General features: G+C 40.5%; 1 protein-coding gene across 1 annotated transcript in view; it reads right to left on the bottom strand.

Annotated features, from left to right (window-relative positions):
• The window catches only part of GNA12 (G protein subunit alpha 12), a 66,695-nt gene that overhangs the window by 30,820 nt on the left and 15,343 nt on the right, over window positions 1–20,532 (bottom strand). Inside the window, exon 2 of the mRNA XM_084641102.1 lies at window positions 15,096–15,311. Within this exon, the coding sequence (XP_084497228.1) occupies window positions 15,096–15,311 (216 nt within the window). The remainder of the gene's footprint in view (window positions 1–15,095; window positions 15,312–20,532) is intronic.

Genomic DNA, 20,532 nt, shown 5'->3' with positions numbered 1-20,532 from the left:
AACACAGAATTAAGGTTGCCCAATGTTATCTCATACCATTCCAGAACATCGAGTTCAGAACACTTAAAAAACTTGGAAAAGCAGGGAATACAGTTTGAGCACTGGCCTGCTAAACCCAGGGTTGTGAGTTCAATCCTTGAGGATTGGCCATTAAGAGATCTGGGGCAAACATTGGGGACTGGTCCTGCTCTGAGCAGGGGGTTGGACTAGATGACCTCCTGAGGTCCCTTCCAACTCTGATATTCTATGATTCTATGATAAGGTATACCACCTTAACTCCATCCCCATACTCCAACTTGCCTTTGCACTGTCCAGAACAGGAGTTACCTACACCTGTTCTATACTCAGGCAGTTAAGCTACTTCACAGAAAGAATAACATAGCTGCTAAATTTTACAATCTCTTCATCATCCTGATGCGCACGATGCTATCCAACACTATACTTTCATGTACCCTTCATTGAACTTCAGGCCACTCAGCACCCACCCTAATTGCTGACCATCCCTAGGGTAAGACAACCCCTGTGCCCGCTACTGTCACAACATGGCACTGTAAAGAAGTATACTCAAGGTACACATGCACCTCTTTCCTTTGATCATACACACAGTGGTCAAGGAGAGGGGCACACACACACGGGGAGCACCCTACCCGCCCCGCCCGATCATCTCATATCAGTCACAGGTCTGCCAGACTGCTCTAACTTACCCCTCTACCATTCAATACAGCTACAATCTAACAGTGAATGCAGCTGGAGTATATGCAGATAATTACTAGTAGCTACTGCCAGCTCAAGGGGTAGTTAAGTTTCCATGGGTGTGTACCTTCACTCTGAATCCCATGCTTTTCTAAAGTTTAAGTTGATGTTCTAGAAGGGCATGAGATGCCAGTGGGCAACCTTAACTCTGTTAAAGGAATTTGTCAGGGAATATATATTTTCCTTCCAAAGAAGCTTTTTGGTAGTTTACATTTACAGCACCTTCACTCTCTCAGAACAAGAGCTCTTGTGAAGGGATTAAAATTTTAGAAGCTCTAACAAGTATCTTTGAAATGAAAGGAAGCATGAGGCTTAGTTTTCAAGTTGCTGTAAGCCTCTGTAGCTCCCTCCAACAATTCAGCTTGAAGAAAAGTAACCTATCACTCAACCTACTCCCTTTCCATAGCTAACAACCAATGTTTGGGGCCTGAGCCTTGCCAGTATCACTCCTCTGGCACCCAGCCCCAGCTTTCCACTGACAGGGCTGGACCTCAAATCCCCACGCACGACAGCAAGTGGCCATTTACAAGAGAATGCCCATTTATCACGGTAAGTATATGGAATCAGTGTATAGATGACAAGCCCTCAACTCACAAGCTTGGAACTTTTTGGAATGCAAATGTGGCGCTGGGTATGCAGCATAGCTAAGTCTTTACATTTTCTGACAGCAACTCCAGCAGCCACCACTCAGTTCTGTTCACCAAGGTTATGGCGGTGCTTGCAAAAAGCAAATCTAGTGCTGTGACCATATGCTGATGATAGCTACTTCATTCTGTGTACAGCTGATGTACAGTAAGTCTTTGAAACGTGCCCCTAGATTATACGCAGCCATCCTCCAGTAGCCAAAATAGGTGTAATTCAGGGAAACATGGTACTAAACTCTTTGAATCCATGAAATGGCAAAAGGCTATATAATTACAAACAAGATTTGGACAATAAAGCCAGCCAAAGAACTAAAACATTTTTAAAGCAGAGATACTTTGTGCTATTTTATGTGCATACAGCAAGAGTCATTGCAGAGTAGGAATTACTGTAGCAAAAGTGACACGAAGCAGTTATGTATCCAGTTAAAAAATTAATCAGATTAACTGTACAGGCCCTTTGAAAGTTAACCAGCAACACAATTACATGAATGGAATATGAGCACATTAAACAGGAAAATACTTTGCATAAATTGGAGTAATTTCGTTGTGTTTGTTTAGTAATCTGAAAGATGAAGGCCTGATAAATGAAGTAATACTTCTGTAACTAAAGGAACAGAGAAGGTAAATTGCTTTAAGGGAACTCATTTCACAAATCAGAAGGTCCTGCAGAACTACACCTGGGAGCACTGAAAATACCTTGAGAACCCATGAAGTGGAAGCAGCAAAAGATAATCAACTAAAACTGCTAACAAGTTTATCAGTTAGTGCTTTGAGACTGACCTCTTCACTTTGCAGCTTGGTTTATCTGAAGCAAAAATAAAAATAAAACCCCGAACAAACATAGCACTGATGAACCATATTCTAGAAGAGCCTTTAGATCCTCATGTAAGGATAAGACTAAAATTAGGTGTTTAACAGCCATATCTTTGTATAGTGGAGATATTACACACCTGAGGAAGAAACTGGAGGGTTCCCAGGAGCTGCAGTTCCCAGCACACCCTAAAGGACTGAGGGGGCAGTGTGCAGGAATCTCCATGAAAGCCTGGGACCCAGCATCAGGCTGTTTCTCCCTCTGGATCCCTGGGCTCTGGGGGGCAGAAGGTGAGCATGTCTGGACCAGGGGAAGGCCCGCAGCTGGCCTCTCTGGCAGGATAGGAGATCTAAGTGTCTGGGCTTGGGGTGGTCTGTGGCTGGGGTCAGGGGGGTAGGGGGCAGAGAAACAGGTACTGGGTTGTCACAGGAGTTTCTTTAACTCTCTACTCCGGGTGGGGTGGAGGAGGGTGAAGAGGGAGGGAGAGAGAGCGAGCGACAGAGAGAGAGTGTGAGTGAGTGAGTGAGTATTGTTACATACATACTTGCTAACGGGTATTTTGAAATAAAATTACCAAAATAATCGAAACTGGTCTGATTATATAATGTTATTTTAACAAATAAAAACTGCAGAATTTTAAGTGCACAATTTTTAATTTTTTGGAGCAGAATTCTCCCAGGAGTAATATTAAGCATGCATTGGTACCTCGTGTTATCAAAAATGGAGAAATGCCAAAAACTAAGACTGAGGCAAACAGGAAAAGCAATGCCATCGCCACACTAAGCTGCAACACACCTGCATCAATGAAAAGTGTAGTCAGGGGAAGATTCCTAGTGCAACTTCTTTATAATCTTCTGATCCATTTCTAATCAGTAGCAGTTTAGTTTTAAAAAACAAGACTGAAGTTTCTGCCACAAAGAAAACTCTTGAAAGAATTCAAATAGAAGATACATACGAGTTCTGGAAACATACTTTCCATTTCTGCCACTGAGCACTGACACTGATGTACTGTATGCTGTTTTGTGTGTTCACCGATTTTGTTCACCACAATCATTTTAGCAGCATTTCTGTAATCACCACCACTTCATACGAGAATGATGCGAGAACATAACAGTAACACTTTCATAATTAGTGAGCCCAAGTAATTCAGCTTTTACAGGACAAAGACTTCATGTTGGTGTCTGATCAGCAGGCTTCTTTTAATGTGAAAAATGTTAACATTATTGTTTAAGCCTCTAACAAGTGTAGTTAATCCCTATGTTGGAATCAAGTGGGAGGTTTTTCACAAAGTGCCTAGGGACTTAGGCACCAACTTGCACTGAAATTCAATGGGAATTGTGCATCTACCTCCCTTAGGTACACAAATCTGATCTTAAAATTTACAGATACTTCGTTTGACCTCCAGTACAGAAGAATACATTCCTGAAACTGATGTCTCCCTGAAAACTATTTCAACAATTTGAGTCTTGAAAATTAAGATCTATTTTAATTACTTTCTAGACACGGACACCAAACAGCTTAATCAAGAGCCAACTGGGCTGGATTTCGGTCTGTGCAGATCTGAGTTTTCTTGCACACTAGAGAGCAGATTACACCAGTGGATTTTAGCCACAGTTGGGTAGTTGCTCAGTGAGAGGCTGAGCTGAAAGTTTCCTCCCTTGTTTCTCACAGCATATGCCAGCATTTCTTGATAGGAATGCAAAGATTAATTACAGCTGGTCTTACTCTGAACAAATCCCTATACTCAAAATCCTGCAAGATTTAGAGTAGGACTAATTTGTATTTTTGTCTTAATACTTAAATTGTTTCTGTACCTTGGTTGTATGCATAATAAAATTAGAGCCTTCTGCTAGGAGTAGAGAATGCAGTCTCAGGAATTAGGATCCCAAGTTAATGCTTCATTCTAAAAAATTTAAGATTTCATGCTTCAGCAGAATAGTGTTTAAGGGAATATGCACTGGTAAACATGAAAGACTAGAGCCACATGAAAAAGAAAGAGCAAGGACTGGTTCAGCATCTAAGCTAGAAACCCTCACAGGTAATTCTGTAAGTCAAATGTCACTAGACATGAGCTGCAAAGGCAAACAAATGAATCCGGATAAGGATTGGTAACGTACATATAAGTAGGAAGGATTTGATGACGGGAAGTATTTTCAGAGCAAAGTACAGCCATTATTATGCAAGATGCAAATTATGGTCACAGATTCTGAACACTGGAATTGGGATCGAATTACTTTCCACCCTGAACATACCAAACTCAAATAAATACTCATTTGCATTTGAGGGGACAGAAGCAGAGACTCCTATAGAATTTGTTTAGTGTTATAAATATGAAGCTTTACACTTACCTCCAAGACCATACTATTTGAACAGAACCAGACAAGCTCTAAACTTTAGCCCTTTGGAAGCAAGCAGCAAGCATTAATAAAAATGCCTGGAACATACTATGTTTTATAGACCTAAAATATGGTCCGTAACCTGAAGAGTTTACAATTTAATTAGAAAGAATACAGATGAAGGATTGGTTTCAGAGTAGCAGCCGTGTTGGTCTGTATTCGCAAAAAGGATTGCGGCAGGGAGGGGCAAATACAATATAGAACACCAAAGCAGCCCATCGGCACAGGTTCTCATTCCATATTTTATTTAAACATGAGCTATCCCCAGCAGCCTCTCTAGCCTCCCCTATGTCCATACCTATTCCTTATTAGCAGCTCATGTTTATCATACAGACACATATTCCTTTTACTCTTTGCCTCATCCTCCCAATTCCCATGATGACCGCACTTCATCCAGCTGTTGAATTTTGCTATAAACCTAGACTGGAAGCTCTCTGGGACAAGAACTGTCTTTGTTCGCAAAGAACTTAGTACAGTTAGCTTTTAACCCTTAGTTGGAGTGTAATATAAAACGTTGGAGAAAGGACACTGTAACACAACCATTCTCCAATGTTTTAAATTACAGATAAAACAGCCAAGCAGAAGATAACCCTGAAGTAGAGCAAAGGGTAGAAACATGTCACTTTGTCGCCCCTATTCTATTTATCAGGGGAGAAATCACATAATTGCTCTGTTCATGGAGCAGCTTTTTTTGCATGTGCTCCAGCTTGGGAGAAGAAATAAGCCTCCAGCATGAGGGAAGGCTATCGCACCAGTGTTTCATAACCTACAAGGACTTCCAATTGATTTCCAGTGAAAGATTATTTCTCTTTGAATACCTAAATGGTTCGAGTCTTACCTACCTTAGAAGCAGGGTTTCTCCTCGTGATGTTCCACAGCATTTATGGTCCAGTGAGATGCTCAAGCTAAGGGTTCTTTGTTTAAATGAAAAGGGGATACTAAGCAGAAATTTCTTAAAAGTAGCAAGGGGGTCCTCAACTTTGGAGATCACTCCCCCTCAATCCTGAGCTTGGATTTTGGTGACCTTCAAGATAGCCTGTTTAAGGCAGTTTTTGGGGTGAGAGAATAAATGCTGGGAGGGCTCTGAAGTAGGCTACTTGGGGAGGTTTCTGTTGGCACTGGGTCAGTTTGTTGATCTCATTTAATGACTTTTAATCCTGTAAACATACATAGGATTGCACGCTGCAGAAGTACAATGCTAAAAGCATGCAAAGTTGGTCTATATCCAGTAATTTGTATAGAATTTTGCAGTTTTGTTTTGCATGGTGTCAGCCCTCAAGTTTTAAGTTTTCAAAAAGATACTGCAAGTACAGTACCTTAGGGGACAGGACACCCAAAACCAGGGTTTTAAGTCTTGGTTCTGTCATTTAATTGCTGTGTGGCTTTGAGCATCTCACATTACTCCAGGATCAAGTAGAGAAGAAAAGTATCACTGCTCTCAAGGTCCACCCATAACTCAAGATCCAGCCACCTGTTATGTCAAAGCAAGATGTTATTTAGCTTGTTTAGATCTTAATATGCAAAAGTGGAGGAAGTGGAATGTTTTGATCAGCAGTTAAATGGTTAAGTGCTCACATTTAACTTCAGCATTAATGCCCCTTCAACAGGGGCAGTTTACATCATTGAAAACTATTGTTTCAGTGCTGTCTGCATACACTACTACATCATATTACAGCAGGTTCACATTCTTCAAATTATTTTCACAGCCATGTTAGAGACAAATTTAAGTGAAAGTTTAGGTTCTGGAGGACAAGATGCAACCATCAGCACATAGGGCTGCTAAGAAACAGCTTACACAGAACTTTACAAATACTAGTAACTGCAAACCATCAAGGCCAGCGCGTGACAAGGATGTTTCTGGCTTGTAGCCCTGTGCTCAACCACTAGGTTATGCTGCTTGTAGGGACACCATGGACTTCCACATGGATACTAAAGTGTGGTGTTGAATAGAGATGTAAACGATGTTGTGCAAAGCTTCCCCATGATGCTGCAATTTCACAGAAGTTTTGCAAACTTGAAAAATCCTGGAAATTTTTAAAATAGTTTTGCAATGAATATTGTGTGAAGAAAAGGTTCTCTCTGTAGCTGGCACCTTGTTTAAATTATGCTCAAGATGAAGTAATGAATAGTTTTGTTATTTTTTTTGTACATCTTTATCAGAAGCCTCCATGGACACAACTGATAGAATATGTAAGAGTAACTGGACTGAAAAAGAGGTCAAAGTTACAGAACAAGCAACATTTGTAGCCTCCTTGCGTAAGTTTATGATTGAGCAGTGGTTTGGAGAACAGCGGTCTACGTGTAACATTTGTTTTATGAACTATTGTACAACAGAGCTAATTTGGCACTTAAAATTCCTGAAGAGCAAATCCACAGTAAGTATATAGAGTTGACATTAGATACACAAATCCTCTTCACCATGATTGTATATTATAGTTATACTATTTCACATAGTAAGAAGAGAGCAAAATGCTATTTGAGTCATGTGCTTATGTCTAAAATGTAAAACCACTGAGGGTCTGAGATGGAGTGAGCTTTCAATCCATGTTTCACCTTGAGTACTGGAGACAGACTGCCACATCAGGTTACACAGAGCATGTCTACACAGCAATAAAACACTCTTGGCAGGCCCACATCAGCTGACACAGGCTCATGGGGCTCAGAGCTATAAAACTGCAGTGTAGATGTTCGAACTTGAGCAGGAGCGGGAGCCCTGGGGACCTGCGGGCAGTCAGAGCCCGAACATCCACTGTACAATTTTATAGCCCTGCAGCTTAAGTCACCTGACATGGGCCAGTCGTGGTGTTTTACTTCAGTGCAGACAAACCCATGCAGCGTTTCGATAAAACAATGCATACTACTGAGTTTTCAGATACTGGGAAAGCATCATAAAACTCTGTTAGCCCTCCTGTGAAGTCTGATATCCAACAGAAATTTATATTTATATTATCAGCAAGTAAATGAAGTGAACCCTTCAGGGAGATAGTGTTCCAAACACAGGGGTCCCATACAAAGACAGGGAATATCAAAAGAACCTATAAAAGAACAGTTAAGTATTTTTCTTGAGCTTCTATTGCAAACTGCCCCCCCAAAAGGCTTCAGGGGTTCTAGATCATTTATGGCTCTCTGCACAAGGAATTGCATATAACACTCTCATTAGTAGTAGTTTAACATGAGCACAGCAGGAAGTTTCCTCCTACCTCTGCAACCCGCACAACCCCTCCATATATGCCTCTCATGAATTGCTGCGTCATATAAAAGCTAATATTTGGTGCTCTCTCATAGGTTCCAAGGTCAGAACAGACATTGTAATCATCTAGTCTGCATTCCTGTAGAACTCCCCCAAAATAATTCCTAGAGCATCTCTTCCCAATTTAAAAAACTTGCCAATGATAGGAAAAATCACCACAATCCTTGGTAAGTTATTCCAGTGGTTAATTACCCTCACTGTCAAAAATTTACACCTCCTTTCCAGTCTGAATTGATCTAGCTTCAGCCAGGTTATACCTTTCTCTGCTAGACTGAAGAGCCCATTACTAAATATTTGTTTCCCATGAAGGTACTTACAGACCATAATCAAGTCACCTGTTAGTCTATAAGGTGCCACAGGACTCTTTGCCTCTCTTAAACCTTGTTTCTTAAGGTAGATTCAAGGAGCTCAGTTTATTTATCAAGGTAGATTTTCTAATCTTTAAGAGGGCTGGGGTGCTGGGATAAAATTCACATTTACACTGACTGAAACAGGAGTCTCTCTTTTTTGCTTAACAAGTCCTATTAGGCCCACGTGTGTTAACGACTGTATCCATTGCTATGGACCAACACCAAGATACCGATAGCCAATTGAGCTGAGCTATGCTCACACGTCAATTTTTGTGTGCACCAATTTTGGGTAAGAAGTCCCCCGTCCCCCCCAACACACACTAAAGTGAAGAGCAAGTGTGTGCACAAGAAATAGCTTTTGCAAGTTCTATCCCTTGTTGTTTGGGTGCAAGATCTGCTGGATAAAAGGAGTAATCTGCTGCCAATCTTACTTTCAGAGAAGTGGAGAAAGAGGGTTGAGCCTATGCCATCTCATTGCTGCCAAAGAGAGTTGCCATGATTTCCTCCTCACATGCACGGAGTACACCCAGTGCAGGAAGAGGTGAGAGAGTAAATCTACCACCATTTATTGCATCCATAGGGCAGCCACTATTCTTGCACTGAGTTTCCCTAGTACCTTTGACATAGAATGGAGCCTTCAGCTGGACAGGAGGCCACCAAGTACTCAGTCTGATGGACTTGGAACCAGTGCTGTCATGGCTAGCAGTCATGGCTACAACACCTAAGCCCTACAACCCCGAGATGTTGGTACATATGGAACTCCAGTTTACACAAGAGCACTGGAAATTCTTCACTTCCATGTATTAGAGACAAGCAACAAAGGATTCCGCTCCTTTGTGGAAGTAGTCATGCAAATCAAGTATTCTGTCTCCATCTGCTGGCAGGGAGGAATGTACTGCTAGCAGGGAGGAATCTGAGGTAGCACAGAAAACCTGAGAGAACAAGTGTTACCGGGTATCTATAGTGAAGTGATAAAATGTATTCCTTTCAAAAATAAAGACAGAAAATATGGGGGGGTGTAGAGAGTCACATACTGATTACAAAAGAATTCTTATTCTTGTAGCTAAAAAAAATGAGGACAGCAACCTGACAATGTAACCAAATACACAATGAAGCTTTTGTCCCAGAACTACTTGCTTGCATACAAGGAAAAGAGGAACTTGGGGGGAGGGAGGAGGAGAGGAGAATGGGCGGGATGTGAAGAGAGTGAAATTGGTTAGGCTGCTTTAGAAGGAGAGAGACACTGAAGCAAAGAAAATACTGCTATTGTGGAATCCACCCACTCAGTTCTAAGAGGCTCACATACCCAGACAGGGATTTACAGGCAGCACTTGAATGCATTGTGTATGAAACAGAAAGTGCTGATAAATGCCTAGAGGCAGCTCCTCTGGTCCAAGTGAAGAAAATTTCAGATATTAGGTTATAATCAAACAGCCATTTTATCCAACAAGCTTTCCACTGCTAAACCAATAATTCAAATTTAGCATTACAAAGGAAGGCACCTATAGATTAGATTTTTTTAGCTATAGGTAGTCAATCCATGCATCATATTTTACTTTACTTTTTAGTAACCACTATTTTTTTTAAAAAAAATATACAGTTCAAAAGCAGAATTACTACTATAGTATGGTTTAGTAGACAGATACATTGCATAAATGACTGTACAACATGTTACTACACAGAGCTTAAATTTAAAAAAACAAAAGACGTTTAGTGTTAAATTGACTGCAAGACCACCCTGAAGATATTTTACAGTGTTAAGGAAGGTCTTCACTGCAAGCATCCCTAAGGCCTGGTTTACACATAGTTGTACCAGTTAGGTATTAAAACAGGTGCAAGAGACTTTACAGGCACTTGTTTCAGTTAAGATTAAAAAAATCAGGCTTATTTCAGTTTAAATCAGTAATTGGTTTAAACTAAAAAGAACTAAGGAACAAACTTCTACGTGGATACTTCTATTTGACCAAGTCAGTTTAAAGTCACACCTTTAGTTAAAGGAATTCAGTTGCTCACATATACAAGACCTATAAATCAACAGAGACATGTTAAATCTGGTTTACATCTATTTAGACCAATTTAAGTGCCCACGTAGGGATTTAACCAAACCAGTGCACAGGTGTGGACAAGATCTAAACCAGTATCTACAATATGGGGTTATAAATAAGCATTCCACTTAAACACAAAAAAAACCAGACCACAAGCTACTCCCAATCTCTCTGACCTCAGCTACCAGCCTTTTGCTACATCCTAATGAGATTAGGCATTGCATGAACAGCCCTAAGAGCCAACAAGAGGAAGCAGAATCATTCAATTTATTAAGCAGCAAGATTATTTTTGAAAGGACTTGTCTAGTAACGCATCAGTCTGAAAAACTAGTACCTATGCCTTCAAGAACATTTTAATTCCATGCACCACATATAGTAGAACCTCAGCATTATGAACACCTCGGGAATGGAGGCTGTTTGTATCTCTGAACAAATGTTGTGGTTGTTCTTTCAAAAGTTTACAACTGAACATTGACTTAATACAGCTTTGAAACTTCACTGTGCAAAAGAAAAATGTTGCTATTCACCATCTTAATTTAAATGCAACACAGTAACTGTTTCCTTACAAAGGGTTTTTTAAAATATTATTTAAGTTATTTATTTTAAGTATTTTACGTTTAACACAGTACTGTACTGTGTTTGCTTCCCCCCACCCCTGCTGCTGCCTGACTGCACACTTCCAGTTCCAAATGAGGTATGTAGTTGACCAGTCAGTTCGTAACTCTGGTGTTCATAATTCTAAGTTCCTACTGTACACTTATGAAGCTTTAATGTAATAAACTATAATTAACTTATATTTAAGGCATCATTCTGATTGTATCTGTGTGCCATATCATGCATTATAGTTGATAACTTTGAATTCCTGTCTTCTGTCTTAAACTATGTTATTCACAGCAGGCTGAGTTACAAGTAGTATTCTGTACTACTATAGGTTACATTTATGCCTTTGTATATAAAATATTCCGAAGCAATAGTTCTGGGGCCCATAACAATTTTGTTTCCCTTAATATCCATAAAATATATTTCTACATAACCAATTTAAGTCATGGTTACATTAGTTCAGAGGTTCCCAAACTGTGGGGTAAACTGATGAGTTTACTGGAGGACACAAGGACCTGATAGGTCAGCATTAAAGGGCTGGGAGTATGGAGGGGGCTCTGTCTGAGAGGTCTTAGCTGAAGGGACAAAGCTCCCTACCCATCTCATTCCTCCATTGCTGCAGCCACCCACCAGCTGTCAACCTCCTCTGCTGGGAAGGCCAGTGGGCAGGACGGGACGGACTCTGAGAACTGCAAGCTGAAGGCCGCACCCCAGGAGTACTGATACTCCTGCCTCACACAGCCCCATGCTGACTCCAACCCTTCAGTGTGCAGAGCACTGTCCCCTTGCCTTTCTGGACAGCGTCTGCACAGGGGAAGCAGACACGACCACACTGAAAAGCCAGGATCAGGATGGGGCAGTGTCCAGAAGGCAGGGAGGGGGACAGTACTCCACTCTCCTCTTGACCCCAGCTCTTCAGCACAGTCCTGTGAATTTTCCCTGCAAAATGGGGGGCGGGAGAAGAGGGGGAGTGGAAAGAGAAGAGCAAGGACAGGCAGGAAACCAGGACCCAAGAGTGAGATCACCTGACCACTGCAGGGAGCGGAACACTTCCTCAAATCCCAGTGGTGAATACCCCCATGGACCCTCCTATGGGTATTTGGTACCCCTCCCTCTCCCTCCCTATGCATGGGACATGACTGAATGGAGGAGCTCAGCAGAAAGAGTTTGGGAATCTCTGCATTAGATGTTACAAATATTACTGACTTCAACATAAAGGTGGAGCTCTCGTGTCTTTAGCTTGAATCTCTGCCTTCTGTTTGTTTAAAGCTTGTAGCTGAAGTTCAAGAATGCAAGAGCAGCCTTAATTTATAGTCTTGGAAAAAATCTTGTATCAAGGAACTAGTCTTTCCAACATAATAAATTTCACTGATATTTAGTGATGTGGAGGGAGCATCTGACCTATGTAACAGTTCTCCACTCTGCCACCTGCCCCCCACCCCCTCAGTATACTTAGTCACTTTTTAATATTCAAAGGTTGTTTCTCCTGTAACCAACTTCAGCCACTTACAAGGGGTGAGTTTCCAATCCCACTATCACAGCTCAAGTAGTCATAAAGTGTTTAGGTCTAAATAGTCTCAGTTATTTAGGGTTAGCAAATATAACTAAGCATTTTAAGAAGATAATAATTTACAGAGTTAAGCTGGCAAGCCGGACACCTGCATGAAAGACTTCAATCTGCAAATTAAAGGATGTTTAGATATGCTGAAAATAAACCAGATTAATTCATAAGTTGTTAAAATACCTAGGAAATACTTATCCTAAATAAATTTCCAAGGACTATTAGTTGTGGTGCTGAGGTATATTGGCAAGGGTTTGTTTGTTTGGGCTTTAAATAAAACCCCTTGTGGCATTACCACACATAGTGAAATACAATATACAGCCTTTTCTTTGGGGAACGAAAAACAAAACCAAAAAAACCCCAAAAAACCTTACTAAACTGAAAAAGCTCTCTAGCTATTTTAAGGGAGTCACTCCTGATCTGAGAATTTTTAAGTCATGTTTCAGCAAAAGCACAATTTTAGAGTTAAAGTTAGAGACTTCTGGAAAAGGGATATAATGGAAGTACTGACAATCTTAACTGTAACGGCACAAAAAGCAGAGCGTTGGACCCTTACTACTAAAAGACACTGCTAAACAGAAATGTTTGTTTTAATCTTGTTATAAGCTATTCCATTAATTCCAGTTCTTCCTTTTAGGGCCAAAAAAGGAAGACACAGCAATGCTGTAATTCCTGCCCTTAAACTTCAAGCACATTCCATTTCAAGAACTTCAGAGTTTATTTATGCAATTAGTTTTCAGAAATGCTTTTCCAGAGTCAGGCAACAATGAGAATATAAAGAATGGCATATATTATGTTTTATGACATTATTGAAATTAAGCCAAAAACTTGACTCCTTAGAAAAAGAGCAGAGCTATAGGGCCACTTTGCTTCCTTGTATGAAAGTACTAACAAAAACACTGCAGACTTGTGTATCTGGGAGCACAAGAGCATGGTGCAAGGGAAGACAAAGAATAATTTCTGATATAGGCAAAGAATGTGTTTTAGTGTTATGCCTGGTCTAGGTAAATTATTAATGTTACATTACTGTCAGTTGCATTACATTACAATATCTGTTACTTTTACACGTCAAGGCCTAGGACGCAAAAGGACTAAGATTATTTTGGACTGACTATTTCCTCCTTAACTATGAACTGACAGTGTGTGGGTGGAAGTCTGCACAAGTAACAGTTTCCCATTCCAGACCTTAAAAGTACACAAACTAATCTCAAATCTGGAGAATTACAATCCCAACCGGATGGAAGAGAGGCTCTTAAACTCAACATTTTAAGAGGTCTCGGATCACAGCAGCGCCCAGAAAGGAGTCTTCAGAGTACTTCTCCATTTCCAATTTTTATGTTTGCTCAAATCTAAAACTCTGCACTTGACTTTGCTTCTTTCCCTGTCCTGTCCGCCTCAAACACTATGGTTGCTCAGAGGTGGCAGAGGGAGAGATGGAATGGCATTTCACCTCCTGTCTGAGGAGAGTGGTAATACTGATAGTGTAATGTACTAAGGGGAGGCCCCAACTTGGAATTCACTACTGCTGGGCTCACCTTTGCATCTGGCAATTCTCACATAAGAAGTCACATTCTCCATCACACAGAATTAAATTCCTTTCTTTGAACACAATGTTATTTATAGCAGCAAAGCAAGGAAAACACTATTTAGAATAAACATCCCTCTTATGCCCAATTTTAGGAAGTCACAACGTCTCTTTTCAATGAAAAAAAGGAAGTGTTTTATGTGAAGTTACAGAGTGAGAAACATGGAACATAGCTTCTAAGCTTATATATTAAGTTAAGCCACTTAAGTGACTGGTCAGATTTTAGTTATACCACTGTTTGAACCCAAATAGGTAGCCACATCTTGAGGTTAGTGACAACCAAAAAACCCCAATCAACCAAAAGAGGCTATAGTCCCTCGACAATCACCTCATTATTTGGGGCTAGGGGGAGAGGGGAGAAAAGAGGTGGGGAAGGTAGGGGAGAAGACAAGACAGGGGAATAAAGGGTGGTCATCAACTGCTCCAACAGGCATAAAATAAATAAATATGTTTGTTCAGATCAAAGACAAAAATGTTCAATATCAGAAGTGCTCTTATCTGAATTTTATATTATGTAATGAGTTTTGTGCTGAACTCTAGAAGTCTGTTTGAAAAGAAAAACAGGGGAAAACCGTTTTTATTTTTAGGATGACATCCAAATGCTGCCTCAAGTGCAACCTGCAGATATAAAAAAGGAAAAAAAAAAATCCAAGAACAGCTTGGAAAGGGATCACATTAACTTCAAAAGAGCTGATCTGCAAATAGCAATAGCCTGCCAGCATCAATATAATACAAGTTGGCAAAACTGGACAAATATAAAGAAGTGTGCATTAATCAGTGGCCTACTATGATCGGCCCAACTGAGCAGCTCAGGTTTTGGGGGGTTTTTTGTTCAATCATTTCCTGCCTTTTTTGGTTCCTCTTGTTCTTCCAGTCTATCCAGTCTTGTCCACTCTTTCCTACTGCCCCATATTTTTTTTCAGTTTGGCTCCAGTTACTACTCATTCTTGCTGCTATAGCATGCTCAGATTTATAGCAGTGCTACAGCTTGCTTGTATTATGGCCACACACTGGGTTTAGCAATCTGCTCTTAAACTGGATTCAGACTGAAAAAACCCTGTTTACAACTTTTCAATCACCATACAGTTGGATATACTTACCAGCTGATACTCGCTCCGACGGCTAAAAGCTTCCTTGATCCCAGAATCCCTCCACAGTGCGCTCAGTGCAGGTACATACAACTGGAAGGTGGCAGGCTCTATAGGCATTCCAGCTTTGTTTTCAAAAGCCATCAAAAACATTCCATGCTTCTCATTCTCCGTGTACTGCCAAGGAATCCCTAGTTTGTCCCGTGCATCAACGAGAACCTTGCAGCCCTGCGGAATGATTCAGATAAAACAGAGTCAGTGATCAAAAAATAAAAATGTAAACGAACTCGAACTTAAAAGTACATGAAGCTTACAGTAGCACAAGTCAGTAGTCCTGTGGAAGGACAATTCAGAAGGGGATCCAAAATATGCTCCATTGCAAGGAGCAACATAAGAAGGAACAAAAACTTTCCTTGTTCCAGCAACTTAGCTGCTATGTATCTGGTGGGGGATGGGGAGAAACACTTTTACAATGACATGGTCAGATAGCAAAGTATAAAAATAAAGACCTATATCAAATGTATACTAGAATATTTTCTGTCTAGCAACTTATAAGCAACTCCCACCCCATCACTGTATTATCCAAACACCTACTGAAGCAGACACGTCTGAAACAGTGTTAAGCATTAATATCTCTTTCCACCTGTCTTAAGCAGTTGGATACTGATACCAGTTCATGACACATCCTGCCCCTGAGAAAGTTAGACTAACTCAGCCCCACGAAAGGCAGTTTTAATGAAGATTAATTGAAAGATTTGGCTGGATTGAAAAGCTGAAATAATTTTGGTTGCACACACCTGAAATGTTTCAGAGTAGCAGCTGTGTTAGTCTGTATTCACAAAAAGAAAAGGAGTACTTGTGGCACCTTAGACACTAACCAATTTATTTGAGCATGAGCTTTCGTGAGCTACAGCTCACTTCATCGGATGCTGTAATAAATAACAATAAATAGGTAATAAATTGGTTAGTCTCTAAGGTGCCACAAGTACTCCTTTTCTTTTTACAAACCTGAAAGTCCTTCAATTCAATAGTGCACTCCTATTGCTCAACCCAAATTATTTTTCCCCCCTCAAGTACTACAGAGACCTGCAAGTCTATTCCACTTATTAGCCTTGACCTGAAATACACAATGTATTGTAAGAGCTACCAGAAAAGTCTGCTGGAATATGAAACTGGCTTAAAAAGGAGGAGATGGGAGCACTCTGGAGGTTATTTAATAGAGGGAGTGTTTTACAAAGTTTTCTTGCTACCGAGCCTGGGGGAAATACCTTAGGAAACTTTGATGATTGCCATGTAAAAAGAAACAGGAACTCACCAAAAAACATGATTGTTTGTTGGGTATGTCACACATGGAGAGCTGGTCACACCTCCCCTCTAAGCTTAGAAAGGAGTTACTCAGCATGGAAGCCAACTCCTGTTTTAGAAAGGGCATTCAGCATAGTCTACTGAAGTAAATTAGGCTGGTTTACAGATCATTGTCTCTATGCCCAAGAACTCTAGGTCAAACAAAAAAAATGTGAAGATGCATGAGACATGTCTATGTGTTTACCATATAGCCTTAAAGAACTAGTGCCTTTTTGCTCAGTCATGTAGTTGGAGTTCACATTAGATGTTATCAATTTTAAATTGCCACTGACATTTTTAATGGACTCCTAGAGGCGTTTATGTTGCTGTGAAACAGGGCTTTGACACTGGCAGTGTGGGTTCCAATATAATGCCATGGCATTTTCTAGTGGACTTTAAGTTAAATAGCTTAGATCAGGGGTGGCCAACCTGAGCCTGAGAAGGAGCCAGAATTTACTTACGTACATTGCCAAAGAGCCACAGTAATACATCAGCAGCCCCCACATCAGCTCCCCCCTCCCCCGCGGCTCCCAGCACCTCCCACCCACTGGCAGCTTCACCAATCAGTACCTCCCCTTCCCTCCCTCCCTGCACCTCCCAATCAGCTGTTTCGTGGTGTGCAGGAGGCTCTGGCAGGGAGGGGGAGGAGCGAAGGCATGGCAGGCTCAGGAGAGGGGGTGGGAAGGGGTGGAGTGGAGTGGAGTATGGGCAGGGCCTGTAGCAGAGCCAAGGGTTGAGCAGTGAGCACTTCCCGGCACACTGGAAAGTAGAAGCCTGTAGCTCCAGCCCCGGAGTTGGTGCCTATACAAGGAGCCACATATTAACTTCTGAAAAACCGCATATGGCTCCGGAGCCACAGGTTGGCCACCCCCTGGCTTAGATCCCATTCTAAGTTCTCAAGACACCTTTTTTCATAAAGATGGCTGTCTCCAGCCAGTTTGTAGGCAGAACAAGACATTTCAGTTAATATGAAATATTTATTACAAAGAATTCTGCGAGTTTTTGTACTACAGGGCTGGGCAAAACAGGCACAGTTTGTTCTCTAATAGCAAGCTTCCTTTTAACTTGCCACGTTCACAAAAAGGGCTTTTGGTGAGTAAATTGCCACCTTCTGATTTCATTTTTCTAACAATCAGATTTTGTGGGGAGGGGAGGAAATATCTAGTTCTCTAACCAAACAGTTCTTGACAATATAGAATAGACCGAGTCAGTCTTCATGATTTGAAGTTTTACATAAGGCTTATATTTCAGACTGAATGCACAAGATAAAGTTTAAATATGAAAGGCATTTCAACGGCCATTAAAGCACACCCATGTTCAAGAGTTCCATGTAGTAGACATCTAGTTCTTAAAATCAAAAGCAATTTGAACGATGGATATATCAACTACAAGGTTTGGTTTTATATGAGCTAACTGACTCATTGGTACAGCATGTCATCTGTTGTAAGCCAATTTAAAAATGAAACTGCTTTGTTCAGAGATGTGAGGGGTTTTTTGTTTTCTTTTAATACACAGAGCACTGAATTCTTTTTTTCAGCAGGTTTCAGCCCCAACTTCTAGACCAAGGGTCCGAAGCTTGTTTAGGATATTTGACAAAACATTTTGTTTAAAACACACATGCAATCTTGGATTACTTAACAAGTTTGCAGTTAATGTTGAAGTACAGACATAAATACCTCATCCGCTCCAGTCCTTTAAAAACACACAGCAAGGATATTGCGTTAAAAAAAAAATTGGAGGGGGACAGAACTGTGAGATGTTAAACAGTTTTGAGTGCCACAGAACATGAGCTTATAATCAAAGTACCTCAGAAACCATTATATAGTAACATTCTTACTAGTGTGGTTTCCCAAAAATAAACAGTTAATCTTGAACGACATTCATTTTAATACAACATAATCCTCCAGACACACTATTCAAAGAACATGTTTTTGTGACACCAAGCACAGAGTACAATTCACCATTTATATCCTCAAAATGAGGTACTAAAGATACGCATTTAGGATTTTGATTTATTGGACTGACCCAAAGCTGAAAAGCCTATTCTCATTTCCAAATAGTTAATTCACCCCCTCACTGTTACTGTATTTGAAGCTCTCACCATAACTAAGAATAAAGACGACAACAGAATATACAAGGCTATCTTTCAGAATTGCACAGACTCTACACATTCTTTAAAACTAATCACTTACGCAAAAGTACCACTCTGGGAGGAATTCAAAGTCACTACTATTTTTTTTTCAGAACTGGTTTTGTACTGACCAGTGGAAAACTGCTATTTTTGGACTTAACGTCAAGGTTGTGTTTTATTGTCTATCAATATGCAGAGCAATGTTTGGGGGTTGTTTTTGTTTTTTTAAAGAGGAATGGTTATTTGGGCTGTTCTCCAGGGAAGCTATCCAAAATACAATCATATCAGTTGTTACCATTTCTATCTTCCACATCTCTTTAAGTTTGGTTGCAAATATGCATGTAGTGCTCCAGCCCATGCAAGCCAGCTCTGACCTTTCACCTGCTTAGGCTCCAGCTCTCCAGAACCATCTCACTCAGCCCTTTACTATCTAGCTTCTCTATCTTACAATTTTAAAACAGTTTCAACCTTTACCCATCTCATTGCTTCAGCATTTCCTTAAGGCTCTCTCCAATGAATGGCTAAATGATGTTACAACAGCTGCTTACAAGATAATGGGAATTCCCATCAACATCACAACTTCAGTATTTTTTAAAATTTTTTAAATGTCTGATATACATTTTATTTCCATACAATGGTCAGCTCTGATTTTTCCTGATTCCACATATACAAAAATACCAAAGAAGTGGAGTTTATTCTAGTTAAGTTTCCCTATCTGTTTGGAAAACAGCCTGATAGCCGACGTGGAGATGTTTTGCAACTGTCGACTAACAAATGTGACCATTACATCAGTTTCAGATTCATCCATAGATGCTTCCCAAACTGACAAGTTCGGTAACCTGGGACAAGATTTTCAAGTGCAAATAACAGGTTTCAGAGTAACAGCCGTGTTAGTCTGTATTCACAAAAAGAAAAGGAGTACTTGTGGCACCTTAGACACTAACCAATTTATAAGTGACTTCAGGCTCCAAAGTCCAAATGAAAAGTCGATGGAACTTAAGTCACTTTTGAAAATGATACTTAAGTGCTTTAAAAATTTTTAAATAAAAAACAACCAACATAGCTGGAGTCAATGTATCTTAGGTTGAGTTATCACAGGGTCTACACTGCGGGGGGTCGATGGGAGAAACTCCCATCGACTTACTTTACTCTTCTCATCGGGGGTAGAGTACAGGGGTCAACTGGAGAGCAATCTGCTGTTGATATGGTGGGTCTTCACTAGACCTGCTAAATCAACCACCAGTGGATGGATCTCAGAGCGTCGACCCCGGCTGTAGTGTAGATATAGCTTTTGTTAGGATAGAAGCTTTAGACTGATGGTTATAAACTTGAGGTCATTTTAGATCAAGCAATAGGCTGCTCAGACACTTAATACAAAGAGTCAGCCAAGATAAGACTACTGTCAAGATGGACAGAGAAGTAACACCTAGTCACTGCAATCCTATCACTTCTGCAACTTTTTTCCTCCACAAAGATGGAATTTCAGAAACAGATATAGGACAAATGCAACATAAGAGAAAGGGAGTCAGATTTTCTCTGTATGGCACAACAGGCCACCCCCTTTTAAAGTATTTTCTTTACTACAGTAACTATCTCTGGGGCACAAGTGGAGTTTAGTCTATATACCCATTTATTCCTACTTGTACAGAGTCTTAAAGATAGGTACATTTCTATCTACCTGTAACGTTGCCTTCTTTAAAGTAGAACGTGGTGGTCTATGATCCACTATGACCGTATTCTTCCTCCTCATCAACCAGCCACAGAGAGGCTCCCTCGTCCCACCCACACTCCCCTTCTCATGCTGGTACGACATTGGAGCTGGAGAGAGGAGCTGTTCAGAGAACTGGCTTGCCTCTAGCTACCTACTCATCTGCCACAGATGAAAAAGGCAGACTAAACTGCAATTAAAATGAACAATTAACCATATCTTCACCTGTATACTTTCTTTGATGTATATATTCACTCACTATGTAA

The sequence above is a fragment of the Lepidochelys olivacea genome, assembly GCF_965140295.1.
Source record: "Lepidochelys olivacea isolate rLepOli2 genome assembly, chromosome: 10".
NCBI lineage: Eukaryota > Metazoa > Chordata > Testudines > Cheloniidae > Lepidochelys > Lepidochelys olivacea.
The sequence above is the reverse complement of the archived record's forward strand: the minus strand, read 5'-3'. Positions and strand labels throughout refer to the sequence as shown.